The sequence below is a fragment of the Larus michahellis genome, chromosome 3, assembly GCF_964199755.1.
Source record: "Larus michahellis chromosome 3, bLarMic1.1, whole genome shotgun sequence".
NCBI classification, from domain to species: Eukaryota; Metazoa; Chordata; class Aves; order Charadriiformes; family Laridae; genus Larus; species Larus michahellis.
This window is the reverse complement of record NC_133898.1, coordinates 125,136,665-125,156,396: the sequence shown is the minus strand read 5'-3', so window position 1 is coordinate 125,156,396 and position 19,732 is coordinate 125,136,665. Positions and strand designations below refer to the sequence as shown.

Here is a 19,732-nt window from a genome sequence, read left to right as displayed (position 1 = left end):
AAGCCCAAATGCGGTATGCATAGGGTCGTACTGGAGTTTAGATGTAGCTATGCGTATCTTGCGGTTACTGGTTCTGTTTTGACCCTAAGCCGTTCTCCAGAGCACTGTGAGCCATACTGGATGCTTTGAAACACCATGCAGTCACATATAAAATAGAACTTGTATTCATGATGTGGCCTTAACTGCGCTAATTAAAGATGAAGCCTTTCCTCTAAATGTGAAGCAGACCTGCTAGAATCATTTTGATGCTGCACATGTACAATGGGGTGAGGACTCTTCCTTAAAACAGCTGCAGCTTATGAGGCGGAAAAATAAAAGGTAAGATGAAAAGGGTTTCCTATATTCCAGTCCTGTTCCATGCTCCTGTACAGCACGGGTTTTGCCTCCTTCAGAGGCTGTGGATTTTTCATCCTGCCATAATGTCTTAGGAGCCCAAGATCTCTGACAATGTTAATAGTCTGGCTGAGTATCACAGTAGATCTCAAGTGTTGGTGCTCCCTCAGTAAGAGATGCACTTGCGTGTTGATTCCCCTAATAAAGACAATACATGATGATAGGCTGGGAAGAATTTAATTACATTCTGAAAAACACGTCTTAGGTGGTGTTGCAATCTCATGTTAAGATCACAGATTATATAAATATTTAATTACATCATTAACTGCTTTGCTTGTTCCACTTGCTTCAGTCTTGTTCATAACCTGATTTTGAAACAAATAGGCTACAGTTTGTAGTCCCTCTTTTGCAAGGCTTACTCGTTTAGAAGCCGCCCTTCCATGTGGCAGCTTCAAAGAGTTTTGTTCTAAAAATCAGAGCCCTCTTTAGCCAACCACACAGTTAACTGCTTCTACTGACAGATACAGACAGCAGAGCTAGTACCTGGACAAAGATGAGAGTCTGAAGAGTATTACAACCATGGGAGACATCGAGATGATCAAGCGATGCTCACATACTCATTTTTAAAGGAGTGGTAGAAGTGACACATCTTTTCCTGTAATTTCACCTATTACAGTACGACTGAGTGATAGTGGTAATACAGAGATTAACAAGAGAGGTGCTACTTGGACCTTTGCCTAAGGGGAGTTACAGTTGCTACAACAAGAGTGACCATTTCAGCAGCTTTTGGAATGGAAACATCCTTCAAGTATGGCAGTAAACACAGATCTTAAATGTAAGTGGATTAAGTTCATATGAGACGCCCTATGTCTGAACAAACACCTTCCTTTGTTATCTTAAACTAGTTCCTGTAGCTTTTACTGTGACTTTTATTAAAATAAGACAGTTTTCAAGACCTTCTTTTTCCACTGGCACCTCTCTGACTAGAAGGAGCAAAAACCTGCTCCAACTCTTGACTGTTGTCAGAGCACAGCTGAAAGACTAAGTAGTTTAATAACAAAGATTTTTTTTCTTCTTATGCTGCAAAAAAGGCTTGTTGGATGCAAACTGACTTAAAGCTTAGTAAGTAGGACTTTAGTTTAATTCCCTGGAGCTTAATCTCTCCGCAAACTTGGTTCTAAGTCAAAACCAGGAAAAGCGTTTATATTACCATCAAGTGATTTCCCACCCCCACCCCCCCCCGGCTGCCTGTAAAGCAGAATTTACCCTGTTGCAGTATTTCAAAGAATCCCACTAACTCATTTGAACTAAAACCTCTCTACATTTTCATGATAATGTAACCTAATGCCTTATCTTTTTTCTTGTTCCACACCCCAAAAGCTGTGTAGGTGGCCAACGCGATCACATGTCGGAGCAACGTCTGGCCAACATTAGTGTCCTGATGTCTGTGGCATTTTCAGTACTTCTTTTGTATTCCTTATTCAGGTTCAGCTGGAGATAAGTCAATATTGGTACCAGGAATAACGTTGGCTCCTATGCCATCCACAAGAGAATCCCACTTATCAAAATCTTTCTTAAGACCTATAAAATGGGGAAAAGAAAACCCAAGTGGTAATGAATTAAATAATCAGCTTTTTGTAAAGCTAAATTGAAAAATTAAATTATAGTACAGATGAATCAACTTGGCAAAGTCGGGGAGGCACGATGTTTTAAGGAGGGGGAAAATGACACCAGGTTTGTATGTATTGGAGCAAAACTGCAACATTCCTCCTGAATTGCTTAGAGTACAAAAGTAACTAACAAACCTCTAGAAAAAGAATCTGACTTGTTCTTTCTACTTCAGCTTTTCTGACACGCTTACTTCTGGTTTTGTTCTAAACAGACTGGTTACGTAAAAAGCTTCATAGGAATTAAGTAGTAATTTAACTTCATACTTTGATGTAAACAGATAACTTACTCAAATGTTTCTGCAGGAAGGCTAATGAAGCGTGATTGCTTATATCAATAGCTTCATTTGGATCTATTTCTCCTTTTAATTTGAAAAATCTTCCAATGATTCCTCCGCTCACAAAGGTGAAGTCAGGAAAGCTCTGGTGTACTGACCCCCTGCAAACAGAACAATGATCAGCAGGCTTGTAAGAACGCAGTCGGCCGATGAAAAGATGCCATGGGTTGCATGGACTTCTCGAAAGACTGTCGCACATCTTATGCCGTCGTCTTTAGCAGAAGACGACAAACCGGTTCATCTCACGAGCATGCAAGATCAGCAGTAAATTCTGTCCTATCCATAGAAGGGAGGAAGTTTGGTACGTGCTTACTGTAAGTCGCTATAATTGCAACGGCAGTAAAGAGGAGGCTTGGCAAAACTTCAAGATCAAGCTGCCTCCCTGCTGCAAGGTGGATGATAGAGCCACCCACTCCCCGGCATGCGGTGCTTTCACCCAGAAGGTGATTTAGTGCTCAGAAACAGATGATGCACGAGGCCCAGGACAAAACTTGTGCCCCAGGGCAGGAATGCGCACCTTGGACTATCTTAAACTTCGGGTTACTGCCTACTTTGAGAGAGGTCTCTGTCACTACTGTGGAGGACATACCACTGTCTAATTTAAACATGCAGTGAAAACCTGGGCCGTGAAGAAGTACTGACTGTCTGTCTGCAGTTACATGTAACGGAACAGCTCCAACAAGAGAATAAAGATTCATCTTCAGCCACAGAAGTGATGGATCCTGGAAACTTACTTGATGGTGATCATTTTCTTGTTTGCGTCATTGGAGCCGAGCTTCTTCATCTTTAAGATATTGTCAGCCCACTGGAATTTTTCAGAGTTGATAAAAAGCAGGGGTTGCTGGACACTGTTTTGGTAAATGTCATCACCTACTGGAAGCATCCATGCATCAAGGGCAATGCCGCACCTGTCAAAAACCACTGGATATTGTCACAGAAGCAAAAAGCTTTGTATGGAAGTTCTCAGCATGCTTTGATTTGCAGGAGACATGGGAAAGAGAAACTCCCTATGATACTGAACAGGTAAACAGGTTAATGAATCATTTTGTTTCAAAATGATGTCTACTCTGGGGGAAAAGAATTAAACCTTTATTGCATTTGTTGTTGCCATTGCCAGTTGTAGCTGGGCGCAGGAGCTTCTGCAGGGTCATAGAATCATAGAATGGTTTGGTTTGGAAGGGACCTTAAAGATCATCTAGTTCCAACTCCCCTGCCATGGGCAGGGACACCTCACACTACACCAGGATGCTCAAGGGTCCCACAGTATCATGATATAATATGATAAAGCCGTTATGTTCCACCACATCCCCACAGTTGAAAGAAGCATGACTTGAGGAAACAAGACATGCCCAACAAAACTTTTCTTCAAGAGCTCATTAGTAATTGGGGGATCTTAGGTAAGGTCCCCTGCTCCGGACCTCTCAAGTGTGAAGCATCTCGTGCCTTGTTTTGCATACTTACCTGAATCTTATTTCTTTGCTGAGACTCTCAATAACTGTAGCACCACCAAAAGAGTGTCCCATCACAGCTATTCTGCTAGTATCAACAGAATCCTGTCAAAAAAATCCAGGTGCTGTAAGAGACTTTCTTTCCCAAACTTTTTATTTTTTTCCCTAAAGGGAAGAATTTATTAGGCAATAGATCCTATTGAAGTAGGAAGCACATCATTTCAGCTCCATTACTATCTATCCAGCTTGGGATGACCTGAGAATATGTTCACAGATCTATGGTGTGATCTTCAGAATAGTTTACAGGAACAAGTTTAGAAATGGAAGAGGGAAAACAGAAGTATTATTAGGTGTTTAACAAAATGCAGTCACTGCCTTTCACTCACCTTTAAGCTATTCCAGTCAAAGTTTGAATTTAGTACATTCATCACTTCTTCTCCTGAATTGATTTTAAGAATGAGGTTGAGAGCTTTGATACACTCCTGTGCTCTTTGCTGCACCTGGGGAGAAAGAAGAGTTGGGTCAGAGCAGTAGAAGGAATTATCAGACAACTGCTAGGTTTGCTGGCCCTTTGAACATAAGACTTACTCTGATTTTTTTTTTTTTTTTCCCACCCAAAGTATTTGATATGGTAGTGACTGTTCTGAACTGCAGAATGGAACTGTAAAACAGAACTCTGACAAGGTCTGACCAACAAAACTGACTTCTGGAGGTCCAAAGAGTTGAAGCTCTTGCATAGATCCTCTGCACACTGAGGAATTTATCCCTACAGCATGCGCCAAAGACCTTCAACTCCTTCCTCCTGTCACTACTCAGAGAAAGGATTGTTGGGATGTACAAAGGCTTAAGTTACACAACTACAATGAAGGCTGACTTGCTGCTCTTCCTCATGCTCATATTGATGAGCAAATGTCATTACATCACTTGCCCCATCTCCATGGTAGCTCTGAAACTGTCTTTACACTGGATAAACCCAAAATAAGAAACAGCCAAGAAGCCCTTCCCATTACATATATACACATACACATTCTTGAAGACCGTAGTAAAGCTGCTGCAAATAAAAGTTTTCATTGTTTGGTATCAGAATTGGTTTTGATTTTGATATTTTAGTAAAAGAAAAGCTTCAAAAAGAACCAAAGAACAGTTCTTGGGACCCACAGTGTGTAGGCAGCCAGCAAGATGTCTGTGCATCACTGAATTTCAAATAAATCTCAATCTCCTGACTTCCCTACTAGTGAAACTTGCAGGCAAGGGCTTCTGGAGGTTATTTCAAAGCTCAGACGGTAGATATTTAGACTCATAAGTAGGATCTTGTATGCCCACAGGAAATGACTCTTGTACTGCTGTCTGTAGGGCCCAGGGAGATAAAGAGAAATGCCTCCCTGGGCTGAGCGCCTTAGCTGGAAGAAAACACTCCCATATTTTAAAGGTCAAGTCTATGCTTGGAGGAGCTCGTCTGTATGGCCATATCACATCTAGCATGAATGCTGCTTATAATCAGGAAGTCTGCATTGTTTACATTGCTATAAACCATGTTCAAGTGCAAAGATGATGAAGCAAACATTCACCCTTAGAGCAGCCATGATTCTTCTTCCTATCTAACGGTAAACAAAAGCAAGCCTAAGGCCACACAAAAACATTTGAATTCAGCTGAGTCACTTAAAGACTGGGCTGGGCAGCAAAAGTGTGAAGACACAGAGAAGAAACAGAAAGTTGAGTGGAACCAGAGGAGAAACAGCTGACTAAGCCTGACATGCAACTTCATGAGAAAGCTCTGTTGAGGAAGTGGTCTATGCTCTGAAGAAAGCTGTTGTTGGCTTTCCTATCTTCAGGAACCTAGGACTTGATGATATTTATATATCCCTCAAGTCATGGCAGGAGACTGCAGACATGGCCAACAGGAAAGAGCCAGCTAGTTTGTCCTAAACACGCCGCTCCTGCCTCACCCTGAGAGCACAGCCCTGGGATGAGTACCTGCTTATGGCGCAGGCAGCGCTCTTCCTCTCCAGTTTTTAGTTTCCTGTAGTAGATCCACTCCTTCTCCATGTTTGACGTAGACTCTTCCTGTCGTTCAGAAATGGACTTTTTTTTACAGTAATACGTTGCTGAAGCAGACTCGTCTCTGTAATATCAACCAAAGGTTATTTCTGGGGATGTATTCCGTTTGGTTTGAGATGAAGTCAGCAGAAGTTTTAGATTTCACTTATCTCAGGAGATCCATCTACCACCCAGTGCTGCTGCAATCACAGCTGAGTGCAGACAGACTTTCTAAATAATGCAATAACCCCACCAAAACTCCCACCTCCTTTATATTCTCCAGGTTCTAACAATAAGAGAGGGAAAAATAGCATGCCTGAAGAATGACAAATGATATCAACCCTGGGACTTTCCAGTCAAGGGCTAAGCAAATTCCTTTTGCTTAGATAAGAGTTGAGGTAGAGAAACAGGGGGTGTGGGCAGGGCTGAAGAAGATAACGTTAGTTTTTCTTTTAAAAAAAAAATAAAAACCCTAAGTTCTTCTTTAGAATAAATAACATTCTATTCAATGTGAGAAAGTTTCTTCCCATCAGAACTCAAAAACGTGCCGTATACGCACCTGTGCTCCACAGCAGCCACTATGAAGCCCTGAGAAGCCATCTCTATGCAAATAGCGGAATAGATTGTCCTGCAATCAAAACCATGCTCTGGTGAGACACGTGCATACATAATTATTTCAATTACACTGCTTCTTAAACATGGACCGCACTACGTATGTGCTAGCCCCTAGTCAGTATTTCTTCTGTTTGAATTTGCTAGCCAGTAGAGCAGGCTTTTGTACGCCAGGCACCAAAGCCTGTTCACAAAACCCTGCTACTGTTTTACTATCTATTCCGAAGGAAAAATGCTAATGATTTTTAAAAAAGTAGCACTTTGCATCTTCAAAGAGCTGTCCAGAAATCAACTCGCTAATCTTCACAACATGCTTATGGATTGGTAAATACCTTCACCCCTAAAATACAAAGGGAAACCGCAAATAAATACATCAACCCTGCTTTTATTTACTGCTGTTGATTTCAGCGGAGGCATACTGATATGCCGCAGCCTGTTGTTCAAATCTGTTTCAACTCCACGAGGATCTCACCCCCCTACTGAAAATCTGTTCAGAACCATCCTTGGAGATCGCTGTCGCCACAGGCGACAAAAATAGTTTGTCAACAAACTGCAGAATTACCGAAAAGCTCCAAGTCCATGGGAAAAAATGAGGAGTGGGTATTTTTCTCCTGGCTTAAAAGCAGCATTTGACTTTGCAGGACAGGTCACTGAACCTAGATAAAAAATGAAGCATATGTCATTATTACTGAAATGAGAGAAAGCCTTTGTTCCTGTGGGAGAGAATCTGGTGACCACTGATTTCAGAGCGGTCATCTGAAGATAAGGTACCAAATCTCATCCCTTAAAATACAGAAGGCAAATATGGATCTGATTCTGAAAATACTTTCTACTTGGCAAAAGATCCTTTCCTTCTCCTCCTCCCATCCACAGCCTACATACCTTTCAAACCCTACGAGAACAGATTTTCAAGAACAGTCAGGCATCCAAGTCTTGTTGGCATTCAGACCTTAGTATCTATCTGACCTTTGTATATGTGCACTTTTCCCTGTGGGATTTGAATCCCGACACAGAGGCGCAGCTTAGCCAAGCTCTTCCTAGAGCAAATTGCTCCGACAATTAGTCCTGCAGCAATAATACACGGCTTATGGAGCAGTGAGGCAACGACCTGTGTACAGAGCTTATGCCCTTGTACTACGTCAAGGAATAAAACCAGAACCAGTCTTACCAACATAGTACTGGAAAAGCCTTTCTCCTACAATTCGGTACATATTAAGGAAGTCAGAGAGTCCCTGATAGTACTCTTTATCAGGAATCCATGGTGCCTCTTCGTTAGCTGTGGCATCGCACGATGGATAATACAGGCGCAAGAAGCTTCCCTGGGATTAGGAGGGACACAAAAAAAAAAAAAAAAAAAAGGAAGATTGATATTTCATTATATATGGAAGATAAAAGCATTTATGTCAAGGGTTCAGATGCAAGAATGACAGCTCAAGAGAATTAAGAGAATCTCACAAGAAAATTACTATCCTATACAGGCTTTGATGCCAATCCTCTGTCACTATCTTTTTGTCCCTGCAATGAATTTAAAGTAGCATGACTGCTGGCATCCAGGCAGAGATACACGTTGCCTGCTCTAGGTTAGCCTATAGCTAATTCAAAATGCTCCATTTAATTAAGTTAATCACAACTCACAACCTGTTTGCTCCATTTCTGCATCTTGCCGGATCTTTTCTTTTGTCTTCCTCACTATGCCTCCCTTGGGGGAACAGTACGATGAAGCAGTTTGAGCAGTTTAACAGGGGTGGCTCTGTCTCCTTCACCCGTCCAGCTGGGAGCCATCATTGCTTTCCTTGTACCAGTGAGTCCCATGGAGCTGTTACTGAACCAATTCCGCTTGCTAAACTGGGGGGGAAAAGTATACCCTCCTAGAAGTATATTTTTTCACTAGGTTTGCAAGACAAATTTTACCCTGAGACTAGTTTCTGGAAGTGCGGTCCAGCAGATGAGATGCGGGGCGAGTCAGGGGCATGGTCTCGGTGTGGTGTCGTGGTTTTGGCCAAATTGGCCAATGGCCGGTGACAGATGCTCTCCCCCCTCACCTCTCGCACACGGAGAGGAGGAGGAGGGGTAAAGGGATTTGCAAGTTTAGAAGAAACTAAACTACTTTAATGAAATATTGATAATAAAATAAAAAGGAAATAATGAAATAGATACAGTATGTACAAAACCGTATCAAGCTCCCAGGATGATGTCACCGGCAGGCACTGGGGAAGTCCCAGACTGGACTCAGCAATGGGTGGGAACTGGATTCCACAGCTGGAGTCAGGAACCCATGGATAGGGATCAAAGGCAGATGAACAGACAGGGTCCTCCTCAGGCGTCGGCCATTGAAGAAAGAGAGGGCTGACCCTTTGATCCCTCAGCTTTTATACTGAGCATGGGGCAGATGGGATGGAATACCCCTGTTGGTCCATTTTGGGTCACCTATCCTGTCTGCTCCTCCCTACAGGTGGGACCCCTCTACGCTTTTCCGCTTCCGACCCTCCAATGGAGCAAATAACGAAATTAGCCAACCTTGGTTGTTATAGCAATACGTATAAGCAAGAGCCTCTCTGCATACCATTCCTTGGCACAAACTGTAGACATTGGTCTTATCACTGAGAACGAACTGTTTTCGGCACAACATGCTGTTAACGTCAGAGAGTTAGAAGAGGCCTAGCTAAGAAGTAAAATTACCAAACAGAAAGTTGCTTCTCTTTCACCTCAAACCAGGACACGTGGCTGTAGCATTCCTGGCTGACCTGAGCAAAAGGCTCTCCGTAAAGCCCTTGGGCAGCTGCACAGCAAAGGAGTGCAATATATTGTTCTTCCTCCTCATCAAGGTGTTCAAAAGCCTGTAGTCCTCCATCTTTCTGAATGCAATTTTACTAACTTGTGTTTTATCTGCCTCTGTTTCTTACCACCGGTCTGAATCTTTTACTGCCTGCACTCCAGGTTTTCCAGGAAACCACCCAAGCTTTCCGTGTTCACACGGACCCTCCATACCCCCTTGCCAGTATTTTTGCAATGCAGACAGCGGTGATGTACCAACGGCACACCTTAAAGCAGACCTCCCGGCAGAGGAGCTGGGTGTAATTTGCATTCTTACTTCCTGCTTTGCAAGGGAGTTTGCGACACACGATTCAAATTCACCGTCGTTGCTCCAACTGTACGTTTGTTTTCACAAGTTAAGCCTAGGGCCAAAAAGAACACGAGCTTTGGGATGAAAGCTGGTTTCTCGAACGCTAATTTATCAGTTTCATACAGGACGTGTACCAAAAGCTTGCTTTATGAAGCTTGTTTCTATTTACTCATCAAACTTAAATCAACTTTTGACCCAAAGGCCTTTAAGGAAGAAATCCTCAAACCTTCATCCTCACTGGTAATGATATTAACTTGATCCCAGAATAGCCCTAGTGAACTTTCCCAGGTGACTAACTGCTTACCAGAAAGGGAAAGAGGTTCGTTATCTATGCCTGAGAGAACTGTAATTATACGGATTGCTTATCTAAGAAAAACACCTGGGCTGATTGCAAAGAGAAACTAATGGCTTCTTTGTGCTATTACAGAGTAAGCTCAGTAAAGGAAAAGATATGAATAACCACTACAAACTGATCACAAGTTCCACTACACCTGGCTAGTCTGAGGAGTGAAGCCACAGTCTAAACGCAGGCCTATTCACATAAGAAAGTTAAAAAGCAAGAGGATTTGAAATGGAAACCCACAAGTGAGCTCATTTACTGTCCCCATCTTCTTATCGTGGCTTCTCTCCATACTAACCACCTGCCGAACTGACATCCTGTTCTTTTTCAGCTAGATACAATTTCGAGAAGACATCTGCTTTACCCTGAAGATGAAACACTATAGACCCTCATCACCCAACCCTGCCGATTCCTGTCGGCACAGAATCACAGAATCATAGAATTGCCTGGGTTGGAAGGGACCTTTCAGATCATCTAGTCCAACCATCAACCTAACTCCGACAAAAACCATCACTAAACCATATCTCTAAGCACTATGTCTACCCGTCTTTTAAAGAACAGCTACAGTCACGGAGACTTCGTGTGGAGTCTCCCCAGGAGCCCAGCGCAGAAGGGTGCGGTGGGGTGGCTCAGAAGAACCGTGTGGGGCCCAGGAGGACACCATTTCGCTGCAGTATCCTGCGTAGGGGAGTCAGGAAGGCAAGGGTATTAGGAGGAGGGAGCCATGGAGAAGGCTTGCAGGTTACATCCATCTGGTAAATGCCCGGTACACATCCACATTGGGATGGAGAGGATAGTAAGCTCAGCTGTGGCAGCCACGGAGCATCCCTGCACATACAAGGCCTCCTGTTTGATTCGTCTGCAAAACTACAGCAGGTTGTTTCACTAACACTGAGGCTTAAATCCAAAGGGGGAAGAACCAAGACCTTTACCTCAACTGCATTTTCTGTCATTAGGTCTGTGCATCCAACCGAGTGTGGTCCCTTCCCTTCAGGGATCCTGTAAAACTTCTCAGTGCTGTTGCTCCCCATTTCCACTGGCACCTTCACCGACAAGCCTGGGGAAAAACACAAAGCAAGTCAAGAGACCCCCATGGGCAGTGTGACCACATCACCTACCCTGAAAAACATCCACTGCGTCAAAGGTCCAGTAGGAGGAAATTCAGGGTTGAGCTGATACAAGAACCTGCTCATGAGAATCAGAGATCTGAAATCCTGAGTCACCAACCTGACCTGCTCTATTGCGGAATTTCCTCGGAGCGGAGTGACCTGAATCCCAAGGATCAGACAACGCTGTGCACTGAACAGAAAGGGCAGGGAGGAATGTTTGGCCGGGTTCGCCACGGCAGCACCGGGGAGGCTGAGCTGGCGCAGAGCAGCAGCAGTGTCACTTCTTGCGCACAAACGGGGAAGCGCAAGCCCAAGAGCCGTGAGTTTCAGGGCCGAAGGCAGTTCCCTTCCCACCAGGCTCCGACTTGGAGCTGCTTCTGCTCGCAGGAACGGCAGAGAGGGAAGTTTTTGCTGTAAACAAAATCGGGATGGGGGAGAAGGATGTCACGGAAAAAAACGACGCGGTAGCCATTGTTCCAAGAGGAACGACGCAGCCTGGATTTGATCCCTGGAGTGAAAAGGAAGGGCTGCCCGAGCAGGAGGGGCTGTTGGGAAGGCCTGACACCCCCCACCCCACCCCGGCCCGTACCTGGGGTGACACCTCGGAGCCAGGCTGGGGACGAGCCGAGCGCAGGAGGGGGGGACCCGCCGCATCCCAGAGCGGGCAGCCGGCGTGAGCAGCATCCCCCGGCCGGGCGGGGATCTATCCGCCGCCTTCCCCTCTCCGGGCACGAAGTGGAAGAGAGCCGGGGTCCATCCTAACCCGGCGAGAGACTCTCCGCTCCTCCCGGGGGCGGGGCGGGACGGGACACCCCGGGGCGGGACGCGACGCCCTCCGCTGGGAAGCTGCGGGGCGGAGCGGGGCTGCTCCTCCCCGGAAAGGGCGGCCGGTGCCGAGCTGCGTGCGTGCCTCCCTCCCTCCATCCCTCCTTCCTTCTCTCCCTCCAAGATGGTGCGGAAGCTGAAGTACCACGAGCAGAAGCTGCTGCGGCGGCTGGAGCTGGTGAGCTGGGAGGCGGCGGGGGGGAGCCTGGCCGAGGTGAAGGCCCTGCGGCGTTACCGGCTGGCTCGGCGGGAGGACTACGTGCAGTACAAAGCCCTGGCCCGCACCGTCCGCGCCTTGGCCCGCCGCCTCCGCGACCTGGGGCCGGCCAGCGCCGCCTTCCGCGCCCGCTGCGCCGCCGCGCTGCTGGAGAAGCTGTACGGGCTGGGGCTGGTGAGCAGCCGGGGGTCGCTGGCCGCCTGCGAGAGCCTCTCGGCCTCCGCCTTCTGCCGCCGGCGCCTGCCCTGCCTGCTGGTGAAGCTGCGGATGGCCCAGAACCTGCGCCACGCCGTCACCTTCGTGGAGCAGGGACACGTCCGCGTGGGGCCCGAGGTGGTGACCGACCCCGCGCTCCTCATCCCCCGCGCCGTGGAGGACTTCATCACCTGGGTGGACACCTCCCGCCTGCGGCAGAAGGTCCTGGACTACAACCAGGAACGCGACGACTTTGACCTGGCTGCCTAGGGATGCCCTCGCTTCTCCGCCCTGCCCCTTGGCACACGCGTGGGGATGGAGGCGCGCGGCTGGAACCGCCACGGTGCCACCATCAGAACATGTACCCAACTGAGACACACCTGAAAGGGGAAAACACGCTCACTAGTATGAGCTAGGAGCAGAGCAATGCGTTCTAGTAACCTGTTGCTCGGCTCTGAGCGCCTCTTCATGGCCCACGGCTCTGTTCATCCACGTGGAGAAACATCCCGTCCACATCCATCGCCCCGAGAAAACAGCCCAGCTCTATCATACTTCCATCCCGTAACACCGGAGTGCTTCGAAAGGTCTCTGCCCCATGGCAGGAGGGGATGCGGTCGGGTTTAAGTGCTTGGCTGCTAATAATAGCTGCTGGGAGGGTTTTTAAGCCTGGCCGAGTGGCTGTTTTAGGACTGAGTTTGGCGGCTTTGCTGCTGCTTTTCCAAGAAGTGGCCCCGCAGGTTCCTCCTTCGGCTGATGGTCCTGCAGCAACCAGAGGAGCTGCTTCTGGAAGAGTTTTGTCTTGATACCGAGCAATATGTGCATATACGGGGGAAACGCAGGGGTTGTTTGGGGTCAGCAGTAAACAAGGAGGCCAAGTACTGCATTTCTGGAACTGTAAAAGTTTTAGCCAAAAACGGAATTAAAAGGAGGGGAAAAAAAAAAAAAAGCCAAATTTCTTCTCATGTGATGTCATAAAGGGAAGTTTGACACTCCGAGTTGAGTATCCCCGCTGTGTGAGGGGTCCCGGCTGACAATTAGGCATCATTTACGGAGCAGGATCTAATTGGAGCGAAAGCTGTCCTAACCCTGCCTGCAAATCTGGGGGGGGAACTTCTGCGTTTCGCACCCAAGCCAAACAAAAATGAGTATCTGCGGGGAGCCTCAGGCCGCCTGGGGCTGTTGGGAACTTTATTCCACGTTGAAATAAGGAGCGGAAAAGCAAAAATAAAACAGTTGTTTTAAGTTGCTGAAGAAACTTGTGTGCTATTTCATGTCGTCGTTTCTCTGAGGGTTTCTTGTGATTTTTAAATATCCCAGTAAGCCCTGTTTGTCACCTTGCAGAACTCTTTTTTTATGCAACTTCTTTTATGTAACTTTTTTATGCAAACTTTTTTTTTTTTTTGGATAGCTACAAGGCTGCTGCTGAGTTTTGAAGTGGTTTTTGCTAGAAATGCTTGCTTTCCCTTACCCAGGGCTACGAAAGGATTTGGAAGTAGGTTTAGGAGCGGAGCTGTGATTTCCTGTCCCAAATCCAAAGGGCTGGAGTTCGGCTGCAGCCACCGCTCTGGGTCTGGGCGCTTTAGTGTGGCATGTCTGAACAGGGAAGGTCTTTAGGGGAGGAGTATTTCGGGGTTATTGAATGCCAGAAACTATCATTGAATATTATAGCTGTTTTTTAAAACGCAAACCAAATGTTAAAATTCCTACCGATCTCGTAAGCCAAATGTATCAAGCAGAGCATTAACTTTTAAAGCAATAATAGATATTAAGGAAAGGACACAAAAAGAGGCGGGGAAACCTCTTTGCTTATCCTAGGAACTACTCCTGTTTATACTTGGATTTATTTCAGTAAAACATCACCTGTAACACCTTAACCTTTTTCTCGGGGCACGCACCTTGCTTAGGGTAATAAATAAAAATTGGGAAGACATTTCGCACTGTGAAGCGTGACTTTTCTTAAACACCTTTTCAGCTTTCATCTAGAACAATGTCATTATTTCTTGGGAAATTCAGAAGGTGCCTAAGTCAGGTGCGGGTTAAAATAGTGTATTTGCTCTGCTTTACTCTTGTGGGGGAATTTAAATAACAGCACGGCGACGTGTCCTGTGCAGGGCATTTTACTACTCGGATGCTAAACTGCTGCTCTGCCCCATTTGTCCGGCCCTTGAAGAACCATCGGGAAAAGGAGATCTCAAACCTCCAGCCTGTTAGACTCCGTAGTTTATATCCTCAGCCTGTTCTTTTCGTCCTAAAGCAACTTCTCATCATTCATCTCTGCACCTCCAGCATCTGTAGCAGAAGAAAAACAACCCAAAACCCTGTAGGCTGTTAAATTACACTACAACAATAGTAGCTACTTGATTTCCCTATGGGTGCTGTGGGATAACAGCATCCATCACCCCCGCTCTCCTTCTGCGGCATTAGAAATCAGATCCTCATGTGTTTTTAAAGAAATGCGTCAGGTTGCGTCTTTATATGTCTGTGGGTGTCTTAATTCTGGAAGTCTGTGGCCTTGCTGGTAGCTGAGACCTGAGATGCGTGTCCTGCTCCTAGATTCTTCACAGCTGGAGCCCACGCACGCCTCGGAGGAGGAGCGCTGGGTCCACTTCCAGTGTGATAAACGGAGCGTTGTCTCGATCCAAAAACAGAAGTCACACCTGACAGCAGCACGCTCACATTATTGCTTGTAAATGCAACCCGGCGGATGACGGCTTCCCCATGTTTAACCGTGTTTTTTCCTCTAGTTCATGGATTTGAGTTTGTTTGCCAGAGCTGACGTGCTGCGGCTGGGCGGTTCCCGGGGATTGAAAGGGCGCAGGAAGCAGCTCCGACAGCCTCTCCTGGCACTTGGATAAACACGGAGGCTGTTTTTAAATTCCAAGGCTGGATCCAACGTGGGTATAAAATCAGCACTGGCTTCCTGGCACGAGGAGGTGAAACGCCAAAAGGCATTGCGCTTTTTGGGGCCAGATCCTGCCAACTTTCCAGGCTCTGGGGGCTTGCAGCGAGAGAGCTTACATGCTTGAGGCGGCAGGACGGGGTCATGGCTGTCACCGTGCTTCTTCCCAGCACCTTCTGAGGTGGGTTTGCTGTTCCTCAGGCTGCTCAGCATCTCCGTGAAGCTCGTGGGATGTTGCTGGTGGAGGAGGAGGATGGTGCTGGTGTCGGGGCGAGCTGTCCCCATGCCTGACAAAACCTGTCACCTCCATAAGCATCTGTCCCAGCAGCTGGGGGCTGGAGAGGTGCCACCTCCAGCGAGGGAGGAAGGGGCCGTGGGGGGCTCTGGGCAGTGCAAGAGCCTTCAGAGCAAACAGCGAGCAGTTCCCAGGCGGGATTTCTCACTTGGATTATGCCTTTTGTTTTTCTTTCTTTATTATTTTTTTTTCCCCCTGGCCTTGGCTCGTCCTTTATTTGAAGGCTGCCAAAGCTGGGGAGCTGTGCTTGAGGAATGCGGGGGAGCTGAAGGAAAGAGTCCTTCACACTGCCGCCTTTTGTGTGGCGGGGTGTAAATGGCTGAGGCTGTCACCGAAATGCAAATGTGTATTTTTCTGCTGCTCTGAGCCGCTTTTTCTTTCCCAGTAAACAAGCATACGGCATGCTTTAAAGGCTGCTTCCATCCGACATCTTGGTGTGGCTTAGTGCAGAGGAGATGCTGACCTCAGTAATTCGGTGGCAGCACATCACCACGAGCACGGGCAGCACGCGGGGATGGGGAAGGACGGTACATCCCCCTTCTCAAGGTGGGAAATGGAGACTGAGAGAAGCAAAGGTGCAGCTGGGCAATTCCCAGACTTTCAGTGATGCTCCTGCATCCTGGCTTAGGCCAGGGTCTCCCAGCCACATCTCAGGGCACTTCCATGCACTCATCTCGGTCGCACTCCCCAGTGACATGTTCCCCACCAGATGGAGGTGTCACTGTCCCTTTCTTGAACTCCGAGTACTCCGTTTTAAGTACATCTCCTGCCTGATTTGGCACTGGAGATGGAACCAAAGAGCCATTTCTCATCACCAGGTCACGGGATCGCCTCATAGTCCCTACCCCAGATACCAAAAGATTCCAACACTCACCGAGTCTGGGGGAAAAAGCACACCTAAGTGTTATGACAGCTTTTGCCTGAGAGCCCCAGTTCTGGTCCCTGCTCTTAAATGCCCTGTTTTCAGCAGTGAATCAACTTTTCTCACCCTTTGCTTGCTGGTTTGGGCCCGAAGCAGGACCTGGGTGGTGGAGAACCTGTCTGCTGTGTGGTAGGGACATGGCGACGTCAGGTGGAAGCAACAGGCAGCAGCTTTGGAGTCAGCAGGAGGTGGCACTTGGGTTCAGTCTTCCCATAAACCGTGGAGCTTATGGATCCAAAGGTCAAATCCAAGTGTACTTCCCCCAGCAGGAATGTCCTCTCTCACTTCTCTGCAAGCACGACTCCACTGCAGAAAGGTCCCTCCCCCCGTAATATTGGCTGATTTTGAAGAGAGAAAGTGTTTCATTTCCAGCAGGCAGAGAAAAAGGGGAGTCCAACCACCATTGACAGCCAGAGATGGAGATTTGAGCATCTCCAGTTTTCTCCTAGGGCTGACCGCTGAGGGATCACACGTGTCCCCAGCAGTAAGTCACAACAGCTTCTCAGATCTCATAGATCATGTCAGCTGGGTTAATACGTGGAAGTCAGGATGGCATTGCCACCCTCAGTCCCTACCCCGAAAAGCCACCACCTGCTGCTCCTGGAGAGGCTCAGATGGTTGCATCACGGGGCAAAGTACGGGCAAGCTCTCCCGACGTGTTCATCTAATGTTACAGTCCACCACCTCGTCACTTATATCTGAGCTCATCAGGTTTAAAACACACTGCGGGGGGGAACCATGTCCTAAACCACCATCTCTCTCCCCTCTGGCTCTAACAGCAGCCAGGACGTAGGGTCCCACGCAGGGATGCCCTACAGATGCCAGGTTATGGGGAGATTATTGCCGTGCAGGCAGAGCACCCAAAACCTGCTCTGTGTCCCTCTCAGCCTCCCAGAAGAGTTTAGGTCAGGAAGGACCGCTGGAGGTCACCTAGTCCAAACCCCTGCTCAAAGCAGGGCACGCTTGGGGCTGCCTCAGTGTCGCATGTCACCGCGCTGGATGCCTGATGCGGGGTTTAATCACCCTCGCTGTGAATTTTTTTCCCCCCCCTTTCGCCTAGTCTGAGTTTCCCCCGCTGCAGCCTGCGACTGCTGCTTCCCATCCCACGCCCGTCTCAGGAGGGGGGTTACTTTTCCCAACGGGAAAACTCAACTCACCCTTTCCCGGAGCGCCGGCCCGTACACGCAGCGGGGAAGGGGCACGTCACCGCATCCCCCCCCCCCCGCCCCGCATCTTACCCGGCGCGAATCCCACCCCTCCGCAGGGACACGCGGGGATTTGGGGCGGGGTAAGGGGCTGGAAGGGAGGAAGCGGAGGAGCGGCGGCGCTGGTGCAGGGTGCGAGCCCCCAGCGGGGACAGGCTTTGGGCTGAAGCCGAGGAAGCCGGACCACCACCAAGCTGCGCAGAAACTGCTCAGCTCCTCAAAATGCCCCTCGCACCACCATCGCTCCTCCCCGTGCTTTCCCCAAACCCTTCCCCCCACCCACCCCCCCCGACTTTAGCAGCGCCCGGCGCTCAGCGTACCCGGTGTGCGGTGTCCCGGCCGCCCTCCGCTGCCGTCCCGCTGGCCCGAGGAGCGGGATGGAGCCTTCGGCCGCCCGCGGCCCTCCGGAGCCAGGCGGGAGGCGGCTGTTCCCGCAGGAGGAGGTCTCTGTCGCGGGCAGACCGACTGCCGGGCTCTCCCCGAAGGGGAGGGACCAAACTTTGCCTTAGTTTTCAGATGAGACAATCTTTGCGGGAGAGATCTTCCCCGGACCTGGAAAACAAGTTTCCGGCAGGGAGACATCCCGAAAAAAACCCCAAACCGCTGCACGCCCCAGAGGAGCCTGCGGCTGCCGAGATGCCAGGCTGTGCCTTTGCGGGGCAGGGACGGGTTGAGACACGGGCTTTTTTTGCATGTGGCCGTGAATTTCTGGCTTTCCCCGCCGCGCTGCCGAGCGCGGGGGCTGGATCGGGCACCGGGATGCCCGTGAGAAAATGCCCCCGGCCGGGTTGCGACATAGAATCATAGAATCATAGAATGGCTGAGGTTGGAAGGGACCTTTAAGATCATCGAGTCCAACCTTTAGCCTACCCTGACAAGAGCCACTTCTAAACCATGTCCCTAAGTGCCCCATCTACCCTTTTTTTAAACACCTCCAGGGATGGTGAATCCACCACCACCTCCCTGGGCAGCCTATTCCAATGTTTAATAACCCTTTCAGTGAAAAAATGTCTCCTAATATCTAATCTAAACCTCCCCTGACGTAACTTGAACCCGTTTCCCCTCGTCCTATCACTTGTCACCAGGGAGAAGAGGTCAGCCCCCATCTCTCTACAACCTCCTTTCAGGTAGTTGTAGAGGGTGATAAGGTCTCCCCTCAGCCTCCTCTTCTCCAGGCTAAACAACCCCAGCTCCCTCAGTCGTTCTTCATAAGGTTTGTCCTCCAGACCCCTCACCAGCTTTGTAGCCCTTCTCTGGAAGGAGAAGATGTTCCCCGGAGAAGCATCCCCCGGAGGAGCTGCGACGCTTATGGTGGGGCCAGGAGGGGAGACCTTTGGCTCAAGGTCCCCCCGTAAAAATCCAACTCTTTTTCCTCTGACCTTATGAGAAGGGGATAACAACCCCCTAAGGAAGCCGGTCCCACTTTCGGCTGCAGCTCCTGGAGCGGTGGATCAAACACAGGAACCTCCCGAAAGGGCTTATCCACCCCCCGCCTTTGCGCAGCCCCAGCGTTTGCCCCCTCGATAACACTGAATTTAGGGAATTAACCCTAAAACCAGCAGCAATAATAAAAGAATAGTTTTCTGAGGGATCAGCCGGTTGATCCAGCTGATGAAACAGCCCCATGAGGTTCAAGGCTGGCAAAGGGAGGCAGCAGGGGAGGGAGGGAGGGAAGGCAAAACTTGGCTTGACCTCTGTTGTTTATGAAGCCGCACCTGTGGAGCGTCTCCTTGGAGAGCTGGTGAGCTCCTGGGGTGGGATCTTCTTCCTCTCCCTTTGCCTGTACATGTGTGGGTATGATCTGAAGCTAGCAGAGCACAAAGGGGCTTGAAATTTAAGTTATATTTTTCAACTTTGAATTTTTTTGGCATTTCCTTGGGAAATAATAAGAAAGCTGCATGAAAAGGTCCATCTTTTTTTCTGTACTTTTGTCCAGCGCTCATTTCAGTGACAGGCTGGATGTCTTAAAGTGTAAAAATTTCAGGGTAGATTTAATGCTGATGAAAGGTCTTGGAGAACAGCCCTGAAGACCTCTGTTTAATCTAAAGGAACAGGTTCTTCCAGGTTAGTGAGAAGCAGTGAGGAGGAGGAGGTGGTGCGTGAGTGGTTAAAGTAACAGACATGCCAAAGCCAGTGATACTTTTGTGGCCAACCGAGGAGCCCGAG

At 48.4% G+C, this 19,732-nt stretch overlaps 2 protein-coding genes across 6 annotated transcripts; one reads left to right on the top strand and one right to left on the bottom strand.

Moving 5' to 3' along the window:
- Positions 1 to 554: 554 nt before the first annotated feature.
- On the bottom strand, positions 555 to 18,460 carry PLA2G7 (phospholipase A2 group VII). 5 transcript variants are annotated; one of them, XM_074582032.1, is made up of 12 exons: positions 12,649 to 17,430; positions 11,127 to 11,419; positions 10,832 to 10,956; positions 7,604 to 7,754; positions 6,998 to 7,091; positions 6,383 to 6,451; positions 5,761 to 5,908; positions 4,173 to 4,286; positions 3,800 to 3,891; positions 3,073 to 3,246; positions 2,291 to 2,439; positions 555 to 1,914 (listed from the first exon to the last, which is right to left on the bottom strand). In XM_074582032.1, the coding sequence occupies exons 3-12, from the start codon at positions 10,928 to 10,930 to the stop codon at positions 1,811 to 1,813; spliced, it is 1,194 nt and encodes a 397-aa protein (XP_074438133.1). In that variant the 5' UTR covers positions 10,931 to 10,956; positions 11,127 to 11,419; positions 12,649 to 17,430; the 3' UTR covers positions 555 to 1,810. The 5 variants fall into 5 exon arrangements, with proteins under 5 accessions (XP_074438133.1, XP_074438135.1, XP_074438131.1 ...); XM_074582034.1 differs by having other exon boundaries at positions 12,687 to 17,430; XM_074582030.1 differs by lacking the exons at positions 11,127 to 11,419; positions 12,649 to 17,430 and adding an exon at positions 17,887 to 18,460.
- IMP3 (IMP U3 small nucleolar ribonucleoprotein 3) lies at positions 11,958 to 13,500 on the top strand. The gene has a single exon (XM_074582037.1). It carries the CDS (start codon positions 11,958 to 11,960, stop codon positions 12,513 to 12,515), a length of 558 nt encoding a protein of 185 aa, XP_074438138.1. The 3' UTR covers positions 12,516 to 13,500.
- Positions 18,461 to 19,732: the final 1,272 nt, after the last annotated feature.